This window comes from Colius striatus, chromosome 24 (genome assembly GCF_028858725.1).
Source record: "Colius striatus isolate bColStr4 chromosome 24, bColStr4.1.hap1, whole genome shotgun sequence".
Lineage (NCBI taxonomy): Eukaryota > Metazoa > Chordata > Aves > Coliiformes > Coliidae > Colius > Colius striatus.
The window spans coordinates 5,288,039-5,301,255 of NC_084782.1; the positions used below are offsets into that span (position 1 = coordinate 5,288,039).

General features: G+C 57.8%; 1 protein-coding gene across 1 annotated transcript; it reads left to right on the forward strand.

Annotated features, from left to right (window-relative positions):
• The first annotated feature begins 4,529 nt into the window (after window positions 1–4,529).
• On the forward strand, window positions 4,530–12,862 carry TMEM39B (transmembrane protein 39B). The gene is made up of 9 exons (XM_062014554.1): window positions 4,530–4,619; window positions 6,708–6,882; window positions 8,558–8,777; window positions 8,983–9,066; window positions 9,291–9,445; window positions 10,162–10,495; window positions 11,404–11,591; window positions 11,945–12,065; window positions 12,460–12,862. The coding sequence occupies exons 2-9, from the start codon at window positions 6,767–6,769 to the stop codon at window positions 12,691–12,693; spliced, it is 1,452 nt and encodes a 483-aa protein (XP_061870538.1). The 5' UTR covers window positions 4,530–4,619; window positions 6,708–6,766; the 3' UTR covers window positions 12,694–12,862.
• Window positions 12,863–13,217: the final 355 nt, after the last annotated feature.

A 13,217-nucleotide genomic window follows, 5' to 3' on the forward strand; every position in this document is an offset into this window, starting at 1 on the left:
GCTGTGCTCGCACTGGGGACGCTCACAAATGTCCTTCCCTTTGCAGGAGTCAAGAGTACGTGGCTGTGAGTCACTTGGGTGAGGACGAGCAGGGGCAACACGAAGTGGGTAAGTGTGTTTGGTTTTTGCCACCCGTTGCAAGCTGCTAACATGTTTGGTGTGGGAGTTGGGTGGGGGGAGGCACCATCTGAGCTGCTAAATTGAAGCCATTCTTTCTAGACCCAGAAATAAATGACTCTTGGGAAAGGCCGGTTACATGAGTGATGTTCTTGCAGAGGTCGTGGTGTGGAGGAGGCTTTGGGATGTACCTGCATAGAAGCTCTCCCAGCGAGGTCCTGTGGAGAAGGAGGTTTAAGTGGATTTGAGGAGAGAAGGAAATCATTGAGTGGTTTAGGTTGGGAAGTACCTTAGAGCTCACTCCAACCCCCATGCCATGGGCAGTGACACCTTCCTCTAGAACAAGGTGCTCAAAAGCCCATCCAACCCGGCCTTAGAACACTGCAGGGATGAAGCATCCACAGCCTCTCAGGGCAGCCTGTGCCAGGGCCTCACTGTCCTCACAGGAATGAACCTCCTGACAGCTCAGTCTGTCCTCTTTCACTTTAAAGCCATTGTGGTGGGGGGATGTGGCTGTTGGAGCTGATTCCTGGCTGACATGCTGACCTTCACCAGAGCAGGCTCAGCAGCAGAGCAGCATTGCAGTTGTTACCCCGTGCTCTGGAAACAGAGCAGCCCAAGGAGCAGCTCAGGAGGAATCCCTGTACAAGCCCATAATGCTTTAAAATGACAGACTGCAGATTTTGGACCAGATGCTGCCCAGCTAGGCCTTGATAGTTCTACCCCTTCCATGCCCCCATCAATGAGCTCTGAATGGGGGGGGATTTATGGCTTTTTGTCTGCTGTCCTTGCCAGAGAGGGCTTGGGTAGTGGTCCTGCTGGGCTGGCTGGGACATACTAGCTCAGAGCCCCTCAGGGCTACATGTCTGATGCCCTGAGCCTGCAGAAGGGGGTGATGGACCCCCCCCCAGCACCTTTAGGGTGCCAGTCAGGGCTCACAGTGGTTGGGCTCCCTCTGACAACTGCTGTGACCCCAATGACTTGCTTGTTTGCCAATAAATACCTTAGTAAACACACAGGAGTGCTTGGCTGGGGAGACTGTCAGGAGTGACCTGCTTACAGAGCAAGGACACATCTCCCCCAAGGCCCCGAGGCAGCAGCTGCCAGCGTTGCCTTTGGGGACAGCTAATCGCTTCCTCTCAAATCTTGAGATCACTGAGAAGTCTGAGCTCTGTAAATAAAAGAACAAAGACATCAGCCCTTGGAAACCCTGAAGTCGAGTGGCTTCAAAAGGCAACGCTGAGCAGCCCTGGGCATGGGACATCAAGGACACAAGTGTTAATTTATGTGGAACTGTAAAGCTAACAAAGGAGCTTCTCTTATCTTGGGAATGGGGAAGCAGGAATCTGTGGAGATGCTGCCACAGAGTGAGATTGCCCTCAATACTGTGACTTGGCCATTGGATCTGTGGTGTTCTGTGAGGGGAGATGATGATGTGTCTGGATTTGTGGCCCGAATGCATCTTCATTTACAGTGTAATTGGAACATCCATTTCTGTGCTGGTGTACCAATCTTTCCCGTTTCTTTCTTAATAGGCACAGCTTTTATATCAAGTGGAAAAGATTTGATAGAGATCATCTATTATGATGCAGTTTTTTACCAGTAGAAGTGGATCTTGTGACACTGCCTTTGGAGTAACACAGCTTGCTTGTGCATTGCCTTTGTTGCATGTTGATGTGAAAGATGTTCGTGTCCTGGAGGAATGTAAATCTCAGTACCTTGAAAATAACTGTATCTGCTAAAAGCATTTTGAAACCATGCCCTGCATCCAACGTCCTCCTCCCTCCCATGGTGTTACTACACACAGATTTTAGCCTCCAGTCTGCAGGAGCTAATTTGAGATCCCAAAATAGCCATCAGCATCGGATGTGCCTCTCAAAGCTGCTCTAATTAGCCAGACGTTCTGGGGGTGACACAGGGCTTTGGAATTCGTGAGGGGTAGAGATTCCTTTGAGTACTGAGGGCTGAGTCACACAAATAACCTTCCCTGTCCTACCACCACGTAGCCACTGGAGGTAGCATTCTGCTGGCCGTGAGCTCACAAGCGCCGCTGAGCCGCGTCTCCCGAGTGCCCCGAAGGACTGAGCCACATCTTCTTGTTTGTAGGATTTTGCTGAAGGCCATAAATGAGATCAAAGCCTCTATTGTGCTTGGGACTGTACAGTGAGATGTACAGCAGCAGCTCTGTCTCCTCTGTGCAAGTGTTTCCCAGCAATCCTGCTCTGTTTGAGAGGAGCTTGGCTCTAGAAACATCCTCGTGCTGCAGAGCACTCCGTGCCTCAGCAGTCCCATCTTCTCTGGCCCTTGCCCTGAGTGGCCTCAGCTTCTTCAGCCTCTATTCCAGCCTTTTGGTATAAATATTCAGGCTGGGCTTGCTCAGAGCTGGGACAAACCTGGACTTTACACCTCCTCAGGGAGGTCTCACCATGGTGGTTCATAGCCAGGATCTCAGACCAGCAACAGGAGCAGGAAACTGAGCTTGCAGGAGAACCCCTCTGCCTGGTATTGCAGAGATGTCCCCAGCAGCTTGTTGTGGGAGGAGGCTGTCACACCCTGCCCATTCCCTGACCCTGCTTTCAGGTTGCTGTTTGGATTATTAAATAAAGCAAATGGCTACGAGCTTTCACTGTGGGATGTTCCTCTGGTATTGTGATGCTGAGCTGAAAGCACAGTGGCTGCAGACGTTACCTCTGTAACTGCACGTTTGGTGAGCTGGGTTGAGAGCACAGCTGCACTCCCTGTTTGGCTCTTAAAGCAGCTCATTCTTTTTTTTACACAGAGTGAGTTTTTAAAATTGTATGAGAGCATCTGTCACCAACAGAGCCAAGAAAAACAACTTCCACACGTGCCTCTTCCCTTCCTCAAGCCCTGCCGCTGCTCTGCTAAGGAGCACCTGGGCTGAGGGGGCTTCCTGCAGCCTGTGAGAGACCCTCCAAATGGCCCCAGAGGAGGAGAGACCAGCTGTGCCCTGTTTGGGGGGGGCTGCAGAGGAGAACAGGCTGTGCTGCTAACAGGGCTCTGCTCTGGGCTGCCAGGAGCCCAGTACATATGGTGCTTTTGGGGAGAAAGACTGGGCTCAGGGAAATTCTCCTTCAATTGATAAACCTGTTACATCTTGGAGGAGATGTTGGACACGTGCCCAACTTGTAAGCTTTGGGGGGTGGAATTTCTGCAGGCTGGGCAGGGCCCAGGGGAGCTCCCCCCTCAAATGGAGATGTTACTCCTGTGTGTGCAGGGGAGGCTGAGCTGTGAGCACAGAGCAGGAAGCAGCGCTGTTCCACTCGGCTGAGCCTCCCAGCCCTGACATATGTTTTAATAGAAATGTTTTGCTTCCACACTCATTTTGCTCCTTTTGCAAAGTGGGATGAACCTCCAGTGAGCTGATAAAGGAACCCAGTCGAGATGCTTCGCTGTGGCTGGGAAATAGGAACCTGCCGGCTCTTGGTGAGTGCTGGAGGATGCCAGAGCCTCCCTCAGCAGCCACAGAGGCTGGGGAGCAGCAGCTGTGTGTTGGAGTGCTGAAACAGAAAGTGTTTTCCAGTTAAGCTCGTTCATTTTACCACTGGCTTTAGAACCAGCTATGACCAAAGGCTTGTTTGCAGTTTACAAACTTGTTTTTAACCTCAGTACCTCCTGTTACCTTCAGACTTGTTGCTGGGAGATGCTGTAAAACCCACAGGATGCTCCTTGGTTTTTGATGGCTTCAAAACCAGTGAGAAATGAAACGTGATCCCCATGGAGGTTTATTAGTGATGGCTTTGCCTCCAGCCCAGACAGGGCTGCTGAGCATCAGCGGGGCAGTGTAATGCTCCATCTGCCCTGGAGCATCGAAACACGCCCGGGTTCAGGTGAATCCGCTGAGAAGCGATGCAGGGGAACCACGTTGTTCCAGGGCGTGGCGCTGGGAGGCGGCAGTGAGCGAGGGGCGCTCGGCACGTGTCGGGAGCCGTTATCACGCCCCTAATAAAGCCTGAAATGAGACGCGCATTTAGTTATTCGTTCACTGGGGCTTTCCAGGGCCTGGGCGGGGCTGCTGCGGTTACTCTCCCTGCTGCAGCGTCAAGGGGAGGACGCGGGGAGGGGGCTTTGCCGCAAGAAGGGGGGTGGTTTGAAGGGGTTGGTTTGAAGGGGGGGTGTTTGGGGAGGGGGGTGTCCAGCGCTGCCTCGGCGCGCGACGAGTCCTGCGGGGCTTTGGGGGCGGGGCCTGGGTTGAAGGGGCGTGGTCTCAACGGGGCGTGGCCTCGGTGGAGGGGCGTGGTCTGGTTGAAGGGGCGTTGCTTGTGTGGGCGTGGCCTCGGTGGAAGGGGCGTGGCCTGGGTGGAGGGAGCGTGGTCTGTTTGGGGGCGGAGTCTCGTGGGAGGGGCGTGGCTTGCTGCGTGGGGCCGCCCCCCCCGGCCGGAGGAGGAGGGGGAGGAGGTTTGTCCGCCCTCGGCCGCCATCGCGCCGCCGGCCCCTCCCGCCATATTGTGGCCGGCGCAGGCGGAGCGGCGGCCGGAGGATGGGTGAGGGGGGAAGCGAGCGGCGGGACGGGAGCGGCACCGGGAGCGGGGCGGGGGGACGCGGGCGGACGCGGGCGGGACGCGGGGGAGGGGGTGAGGAGGCGCTGGAGAGCCCCCGGCTCGCCCCGCCCCGCTGGGATGGGGGCGGCTCCTGGGCCGCGGCCTCGCCCGGAGCCCCCCCGCAGCCCCCTGCTCGCTGCGGCCCCGCTGCGCGCTCCCGGAGCCCCCCCGCAGCCCCCTGTGCCCTCCCTGCACGAGTCTTGTGTCCCGCTGGAGCCTGAGGAGACCTCGGGGCTTTCCTGGGGTCCGTCCTGACAGCCCCTGGCCCCCACAGCACCCCTGCAGCCCCCACAGCACCCCCCACAGCACCCCCTTAGATCCCACGGCACCCCTGTAGCGCCCATGGCACCCCTGTAGCCCCACAGCACCCCTGCAGCCCCCACTGCCGTGCCACAGCTCTGGCCTGCACCCCAAGGGCTTTCATAGTCCCCACGACCTTTTATGCCCCACTTGTGCCCCCAGACTCCCATTTGCCCCCTGCAGCCTCTGCCTGCAGCCCAGGAGTGTCTGTGGCCCCTGCCTGCACCTCTGGAGACCCACAGCCCCCAGCTTGTGCCCTCACATCTGCCTCTGCTCCTTCAGAGCCCCCAGCCCAGACCCCAGAGCACCTGCAGCCCCTGTTGTGCTTCTGAGGCCCCACTGGCCTCAGAGATGGCTCCAGTTTTGGGGTGTTTTTGCAGCCCCCTCATTCTCCTGCACTGACACAGCCCTTTTGCTGGAGGACTCTGGAGCTCAGCAGAAGCTTTACAACCCATTTCAGTGCAGTCTCTTCTTCAGCAAGTCTCTTCACATCAGCTGCTGATTCCTGGGTGATGCCAAGGGGAGCTCAGCCCTGGCAAGGGGAAGCAGTGAGCAGTGGATGTGACCTCATCTGAGCTTCCTCCTGGCTCAGGTTTCACCTCCAGGAAAGGGGCTGTTATCACCCACAGCTGGGGAGGCTCTGCTGAGGGGCAGCAGGACGCAGGGAGGGTTTTCAGAGCCTTGGTGTTGATGCTGTTTACACTCTGAGCAGCCAGACTTTGGGCTGACACACCACAACAGCAGTGCCCTAAAATCCCAGCTGCCTTCTCCTACCTTAAAGAAGCCAAACAAAGGGAAAGGCCAGTCTGTGTGGTTTTGCAGCTGTCCCCTGACAGGAGCTGTGAGCCTTTGACCCTCCTTGGGCAAAGGGGGCTGAGGGGACACCCTCAGGGTACTGAACCCTTTGGGTGAAGGGTGTAACACCCTCCTGAGTGTTTTGCTCTGCCTGTAACACAGGGACAACACTGTGGGGGTGAGATTAAATTCCTTGCAAAGCACCTTGGGTTGAGAGAGAGGCATCAAAAGCCTGCACACAGAGCCAGGTGAATTCACAGCAGCTCAGCAAGCTGCTGCATGTCTGGAGAGTGTTCTCAGAGGCTGCACCTGTAGCCTGTGGCAAACAGGAGATGCAGAAAATCACAGAACCCCCCCAAAGGCGGAGTGGGCAGGGCCCTGCAGAGCTGCTGCAGCCCCAGCCCCTGCTCCAGCAGCTTCCCCTGGCTCAGGGGGGTTTGGAAACCTCCCGAGAAGGAGCCTCCACACCCTCCCTGGGCAGCCTGGGCCAGGGCTCCCTCACCTCAGCACCAAAGGAGCTTCTCCTCCTGTGCCAGGGGAACTGTTTGTGCTCCAGTTGATGTCCTTTACCCCTTGTCCTGTCATTGGCCACCTCAGCAAATGAGACCAGCCCCATGCTGCTGACACCCACCCTTTGGGGATGGATCAGCCTTGATAAAAGGCCCCCTGAGCTCAGGCAGGAGGATGCTCCATCCCCTCAGCATCCTGCTGTCCCTGCCCTGGCCTCTCTCCAGCACTTCCCTGTCCCTCCTGAGCTGGGGAGCCCAGCCCTGGACACAGGACTGCAGCTGAGGCCTCCCCAGGGCAGAGCAGAGGGGGCAGCACAAGCTCCCTGCGCTGCTGCCCCGGGACACGCTGGGACAGGCTGGGACAGGCTGGGTGGGTTCCCCTCAGGGCACAGAGCAGCCTTAATGACACCAACCTTTCTCCTTCCAGTTGCCAGGGCTGAAGGCAGAAGCCCGAAGTGAAGAGCAGAGCAGCCCCTGTGTGTTGCCATGGCCGGGGGCCGGCGGGGCCCCAGCCGCGCCTCGTACTGCCGCAGCGCCCTGTGCGAGCCCGGCGCGGCCGCCTCGGGCGGCTCCTGCGTGACAGGCGTGCGCTCCCGCACCAGGTACGGCCTCCTCCTGCTCCACACACCCAGCCAAGCCTGCTGCTCCCCTCTGGGGCAGCCCTGAGCCCGCCTCTACCCACTCAGCGGCGGGTTTCCCCGTGCCCGGTGCCAGGACAAGGGGTGACGGGCATCGGCCGCAGCGCAGGCAGCGCCCTGGCACAGGAGGAGAAGCTCCTTGGTGCTGGGGTGAGGGAGCCCTGGCCCAGGCTGCACAGGGAGGGTGTGGAGGCTCCTTCTCTGGAGGTTTCCAAACCCCCCCGAGCCAGGGGAAGCTGCTGGAGCAGGGGCTGGGGCTGCAGCAGCTCTGCAGGGCCCTGCACACCCCACCAGTCAGGGACTCCGTGCTTTCTGTGGCAGAGTTTAGCCAGGTCAGGTGGGGGGAGGGCTGTGGGGATTTTTAGGCTCTGACCAGGTTGGTTTCATCTGTGTGGCAGAGGAAGGAGAAGGGGAGCACTGACAGCAGTGCCCAGGCAAGGACATGCCTCGTGACCTCTCTGCAAAGGGAGTGTTGGATCCATCCTCACACGCTCCCTGCTCACAGCCCTGGGCCAGGCCATCTGCAGGGATACAGCCATCCCAACAGGTTGTTGTGAGCCACCACCTCATGAGGCTTTGCTGTGGGGTCTGCACAGAGGCCCTGAGCATGTGGTGCAGACCCACAGCTCAGCTTCCCTGCAGGGGCTCTGTCACCTCCATGGCAGCCCCAGAGTGCTCAGTGCACACCTTGTGCTCAGTCCTGCTCCTACAGGAGCACTCTTAGGTCTTCAGTGTCAGTTCAAGGCAGGAGAGGTGGTGTGGTGATACCTAAAGCCCCTGCTCAGAGAGCCAGAAGAGGAGTTGGTGTTCTGTGGACAGGAGCAGTTTGTTGGTGGATTTTTCAGGCCCAAGGAGCTGAATCAGTTTCCTCAGCTTGGGAATTGGGGGTTTCAGAGGGACAGCTCAGGTTCCTAAAGCTTTCTCCTCCTGCATGGCCTTGTTTGGGGCTGGCAGCTTTCTATTCTCAGGTGGCTGATCCACCTGTGCCCACCCCAGGCCAGAAACCTTTCTGCCCTCACACCCTGAGCCTTCTGAGGCTTTCCTGTAGCAGTTTGTGCTCTGTAGTTCCTTTGAAACCCACACCCAGATTCTTTTAGCTTATTGTTTAGAGATAGCAAATCAGGAGAGATGTATCTGGGATCTGTTCCTTCCCTTTGCAGAACAGGGCTGCTGTCTGGGGTTGTGTGCATGCTCACACAGGAGCACAAACCTCTGACTAAACTTGTTTTTCCTCCATAGCTGAGTAGAAGCTGGAGAATGGGAACGGGCTGGAGTTTAATTGCTCCGTGTTTCGGGTCTTTCAAGCACTCTTAGAAATGTAAACAGCAACTTGAGGCCTGACAGCTTCCAGTTAATTAAGAGGGCCACTGGTTGCTCCTTGGAGAGCAAAACCACAGCCACAGCTTTTCAACCTGACTCCAGGGATTTCATATCAAATGACCTGGTGCTGTAGCCTGGCCCAGCTCCAGGTGCTGCTTTCCCTGGGCCGATTCCTGCTCACAGCTGCCTGTAGCAGGAGCCCAGAGCCCCTTGGTTTGGCCAGCTGAGCTCTCAGGGCAGCAGGAGCACGTGGGCTGGAGGATAAGGCTGTGTTTGTGTGTGGGGGGGGTGACTGGTGGCTTTTGGCTTGCCTTGGCAGGAGTGGTTCAGGCACAGGCCTTTCCAGCCCGCCCTTGGCGACGCAGAGCGTGGTGCCGCTGCGGCACTGCAAGATCCCCGAGCTGCCCGTGGAGCGCAGGGTCCTGTTCGAGCTGCAGCTCTTCTTCTGCCACCTGGTTGCTCTCTTTGTCCACTACATCAACATCTACAAGACAGTGTGGTGGTACCCACCCTCCCACCCACCTTCTCACACCTCCTTGGTAAGCACCAGAGGACAGAGCTGTGTGTGTGTGATGCAAACTCAGCCCTGCAGGGGCGAGTTCTGGGCACTGGCTCTTTGCTTGGCCTTCTCCTTCTGATCTTGGAAGGGAAGAGTCTAAGGAGAATAGCTTGGCAGCTTCTGTGGTGGATGTGTGTTTCTGCTCCCTGGTGGGAAGTGGAATCATTTTGGTTTTGTCCTGGCAGAACTTTCACCTCATCGACTTCAACGTGCTGACGGTGACCACGCTCGTGCTGGCGCGGCGCCTCATCGGGGCCGTCGTCAAGGAGGTAAAGTCCCCTCAGCACAGCTCAGAGCCTCTCTGTCCTCCCAGGCCAAGTGTAAAGCTGTGTCTCCCTCCTGCAGCTCCAGACCTTCCTGTCTTCCTTTCATTAGCTCTCCCCTCACACACATGACATTGATGTCACAGATCAAGTGCTGCTCCTTTACCTGCTTCCTGGAGGAAGAGTGGATTAGTCTCCCCTGTGCCCAGCTCTTCCTTCTCTCCCTGCAGGCTTCCCAGGGGGGCAAAGTCTCCCTGGCACGCTCGGTGTTCCTGGTGGTCACTCGGTTTGCTGTTCTCACTGGCACAGGCTGGAGCTTGTGTCGCTCCATAATCCACCTCTTCAGAACCTACTCCTTCCTGAACCTCCTGTTCCTGTGTTACCCGTGAGTATCCCCCTCACTGCCGTGTCAGCTCTGATGTTGCCTCAGTGCATTTCAGCTGAGTGCTGCTCAGTTGAAACGAAGCCTGGAAGTACATAAACACTTGGTTACAGACCTTCAGCTCCCCTTCTCCCTCCTGCTGTGTGACATTTCTACCTGGTGACAGGGCTTATCTTTGGCTCTTACCCATATTTCAGATGTGAGGTATTTAAAGTGGTGTAATCAGTGATCAGAGTGTTTGTGCCCTCTGACAAGGATTGTTGTCAGATTGCTGTGTCCTCTGACAGGGGTTGTGTGCTTTCATGGAATCATGGAATGGTGGGGGTTGGAAGGGACCTTTAGAGGTGAAATGTGCAGCCCCCAGCTCCACCTGCTCACTGGGTATTCAGACAAGCCCTGACTTTGGTTTAGTGTAGTTCTTTGGTGCCAGTGGAGGGAATCAGAGTCCCTGCTTCATCCCAGCTGACAAAAGGAAGGCAGCTCTGTTGCCAGTCAAGCAGTGGAAGTAGCTCTTCTCCCTGACAGACTCAGGAGGAAGTGTCTCTGAGTTCTGCCACTGGGTGCCTGTGTTTGAGCTCAGGTTGGGTGAAGCTCATCTCAGGAGCTCCCGCCAGTTCTGGCCAGCACCAGGGAGCAGGACGCGACATTTGCTGCTGTGCTGCCAGCAAAAGGCATCAGCTGGTGAGGAAATAACCCCCTTTCTGCCCTTTGCTGCCCAGGTTTGGCATGTACATTCCCTTCCTGCAGCTGAACTGTGACTTTCGGAAGAGCAGCCCCTTCCCACACGTGGCCACCATCGGCCCCCGCGAGCCGGGCGACAGCGGCCGCGGCCGGGACTACCTGGCGGTGCTGAGGGAGACGTGGAAGCAGCACAGCAGGCAGCTGCAGGGGCTGGAGGCCATGCCCAGCCACGCCTGCTGCCTCTCCCCTGACCTCATCCGCAGCGAGGTCGAGTACCTCAAGATGGACTTCAACTGGCGCATGAAGGAGGTGCTGGTGAGCTCCATGCTCAGCGCCTACTACGTGGCCTTTGTGCCCGTCTGGTTCGTGAAGGTGAGGGAAGGTCCCTCCGGGGAGGGCTGAGGGATGTGGGTCAGGGGTGGCTGTGGCAGGGTGAGACCAGGGGTTGGGCTCCAGGAGCTTTCAAAGCCTTTTCCAGCTGCAGCAGCTGTGGGTCCCCTGGCTGAGGGGTGATGGGGGAGGGCTGCTCCTCACCTCCCGCAGGACGGGAGCAGGGGAGAGGCTTGTCAAAGGTTCTGCTCTGCTGTGTCAAACCTGAAGTCAGAACTAAAAGCATCCAGGTTTATCTGGCTTAAAGCCCAGAGAACAGTGTTGTCCCAGGAAAGTGCATCCTGAGTGCTCCTGAGGGTGTGAATCCCTCTCTGAGGGACCCTGGGCCAGCTCACCCTCCACACACTGCAAGGACAGAGCTCCAGGACAAAGGGCTGGGCTTTCACAAGAGAAGCAGCATTGGAGGAGCAGGGACCTTGTTAAGATTCTTGGCCATTTTATTCATGTCTCTCATAAGTGGTGCAATGAAATCAGGTCCCTAATGTGTTGTACAAGGAGACAAATGTCTCACAGTAAATCTGTCAGACCTCAGGGATGGAGCCTGAGCCCCTGAGGAGCTCCTGCCCCTGTCAGCTGAGCAAGGGGAGCAGCAGGGACTGTCTCTGTTCTGGGTGGTGCAGGGGAGCAGCAGGGACTGAGTTTGGGTCATGCAGGGGAGCAGCAGGGACTGTCTCTGGGTGGTGCAGGGCAGCAGCAGGGACTGTCTGAGCTTGGGTGCTGGGTGCTGGCAGGATGAGTGTTTGGATGTGGCACATTCAGGAGTTGTACAACCAGCCTCCTCTGTGGGTGTTTGTTTCTTACCTGCCTGAACACTGTGTTTTGATGGCTGTGTTAGGTGAGGCTGCCCAAACACCTCTCTCACATCCTCCTTGTCCCCCCTCACCCCCCAGAACACCCAGTACTACGACAAGCGCTGGTCCTGTGAGCTCTTCCTGCTGGTGTCCATCAGCACGTTGGTGATCCTGATGCAGCACCTGCTGCCCGCACGCTACTGCGACCTGCTGCACAAAGCTGCAGCACACCTGGGCTGCTGGCAGAAGGTCGACCCAGCCCTCTGCTCCAACGTGCTACAGCACCAGTAAGGACCTCCCTGCTGGGGCTGGGGGTTCCTCTTTAGCTGGTGTGGATGGGAAGCTCAGCTCTCCAGCCACCTCTCCTCCTGGAAAACCCACAAAAGGGGATGAAAGAGTTGCTGGCTGCCCCATGTGACAGCTCACAGACACTCTGTGCTGTCCACCTCCAAGCACAGCGAGCAGATCTGAGTTTTGGCTGCTTGCCTCTGGCCACAGGCACCCACAGTTTGTCTCTGCCATGGCCGTGTGACTCCACGGGCCAAGCTCTGGGGCCTGACCCCAGCTGAGGGTGGGACAGCAGCAGGTTTCCCCGTGTCCAGCCGTGGGGGTGTGGGTCAGCTCCCTGTGTCTCTTGCAGGTGGACAGAGGAGTGCATGTGGCCCCAGGGAGTGCTGGTGAAGCACAGCAAGAACGTGTACAAAGCCGTGGGCCATTACAACGTGGCCGTGCCCTCGGACGTCTCGCACTTCCGCTTCCACGTAAGGTGCCGCGTCCCGCCCGGCAGCGCCACGCTCGGCTCGTGCCCAGCACCCCGGGCTGCCCGAGGGGCTGTGGGGAGGGGGCTGCCCACAGAGGTGGCAGGAGGAGCACAGGCCAGTGCAGCGTTTCACCTGAACCCCTCATCTCTGTGGGACCTGGACACGTTCCTGTGCCCCCTGAGCGAGGGGAAGCTGCTTGAGCCGGGGCTGCAGCAGCTCTGCAGGGCTCTGCCCACCACAGCAGTCGGGCTCTGTGTCTCCTGCCAAAGGGCAGCTGGTCCCTGTGAGCCAATTGTAATCCCAGGGGAATCCTCCCCAGCCTCACCCCTCCTGTCCAAAACCCTCCCCCCAGGCTCTGCCCTCCCTCCCTGCCTCACTGCAGCCTCTCCTCCAGTTCTTCTTCAGCAAACCCCTGCGGATCCTCAACATCCTGATCCTGCTGGAAGGAGCCGTCATCTTTTACCAGCTTTACTCGCTGATTTCCTCAGAGAAGTGGCACCAGACCATCTCCCTGGCTCTGATCCTCTTCAGCAATTACTACGCCTTCTTCAAGCTGCTGCGGGACCGGCTGGTGCTGGGCAAAGCCTATTCCTACTCTGCCAGAGACCCAGAGCACAAGTTCAACTGAGCCACTTGCACTGATGCTCAGCTCACGCCAGAACCGACAGAACGAGGAGCCCTCAGAGCTTTGTATTTTTGTTACCACTGCTTTTTGTTGTTGTTGTTGTTGTTGTTCTTTGATAACTGATGTAATTAAAAGGGGAAGACAAAGAAAACAGATATTTTTTTACTCCCAACAGTTGTTTGTGTGTTTGTTGGCTGGGCAAAGCCCCCCCAGGAAGGGGCTGGGCCTGGGGGGGGTGAGAGGAGGGGTGGGTTAGCAGCGGTGCTGGAGTTTTGGGGAGGTGCAGCGGCACCAGGGGAGGAGGAGAAGGGCAGGGAGGGGGGAGCTTGAAGCTTCAGCCGAGTCCCGTGGCAGGAGGGACCCCAGGAGGGACTCCCCCAGCCCTGAGGAGAGGGAGAGGCCGCGGCACCGAGAGAGGAGTTTAGCAGAGGGAGGAGGAGGAGGATGGGGCGCAGAGCGGCACCGCTGCCGGGGGCTCCGGCCCAGCCCAGCCCAGCCCGTGCCGGGGGGCTCCAGCCCGGCCCAGC

Bases quoted from the DNA above. Each gene is read 5' to 3' on its own strand.
- TMEM39B (XM_062014554.1), top strand. From the start codon at position 6,767: ATGGCCGGGGGCCGGCGGGGCCCCAGCCGCGCCTCGTACTGCCGCAGC. The intron at 8,778-8,982 runs GTAAGCACCAGA...TTGTCCTGGCAG, and splicing joins CACCTTCTCACACCTCCTTG to AACTTTCACCTCATCGACTT. The intron at 12,066-12,459 runs GTAAGGTGCCGC...CCTCTCCTCCAG, and splicing joins TCTCGCACTTCCGCTTCCAC to TTCTTCTTCAGCAAACCCCT.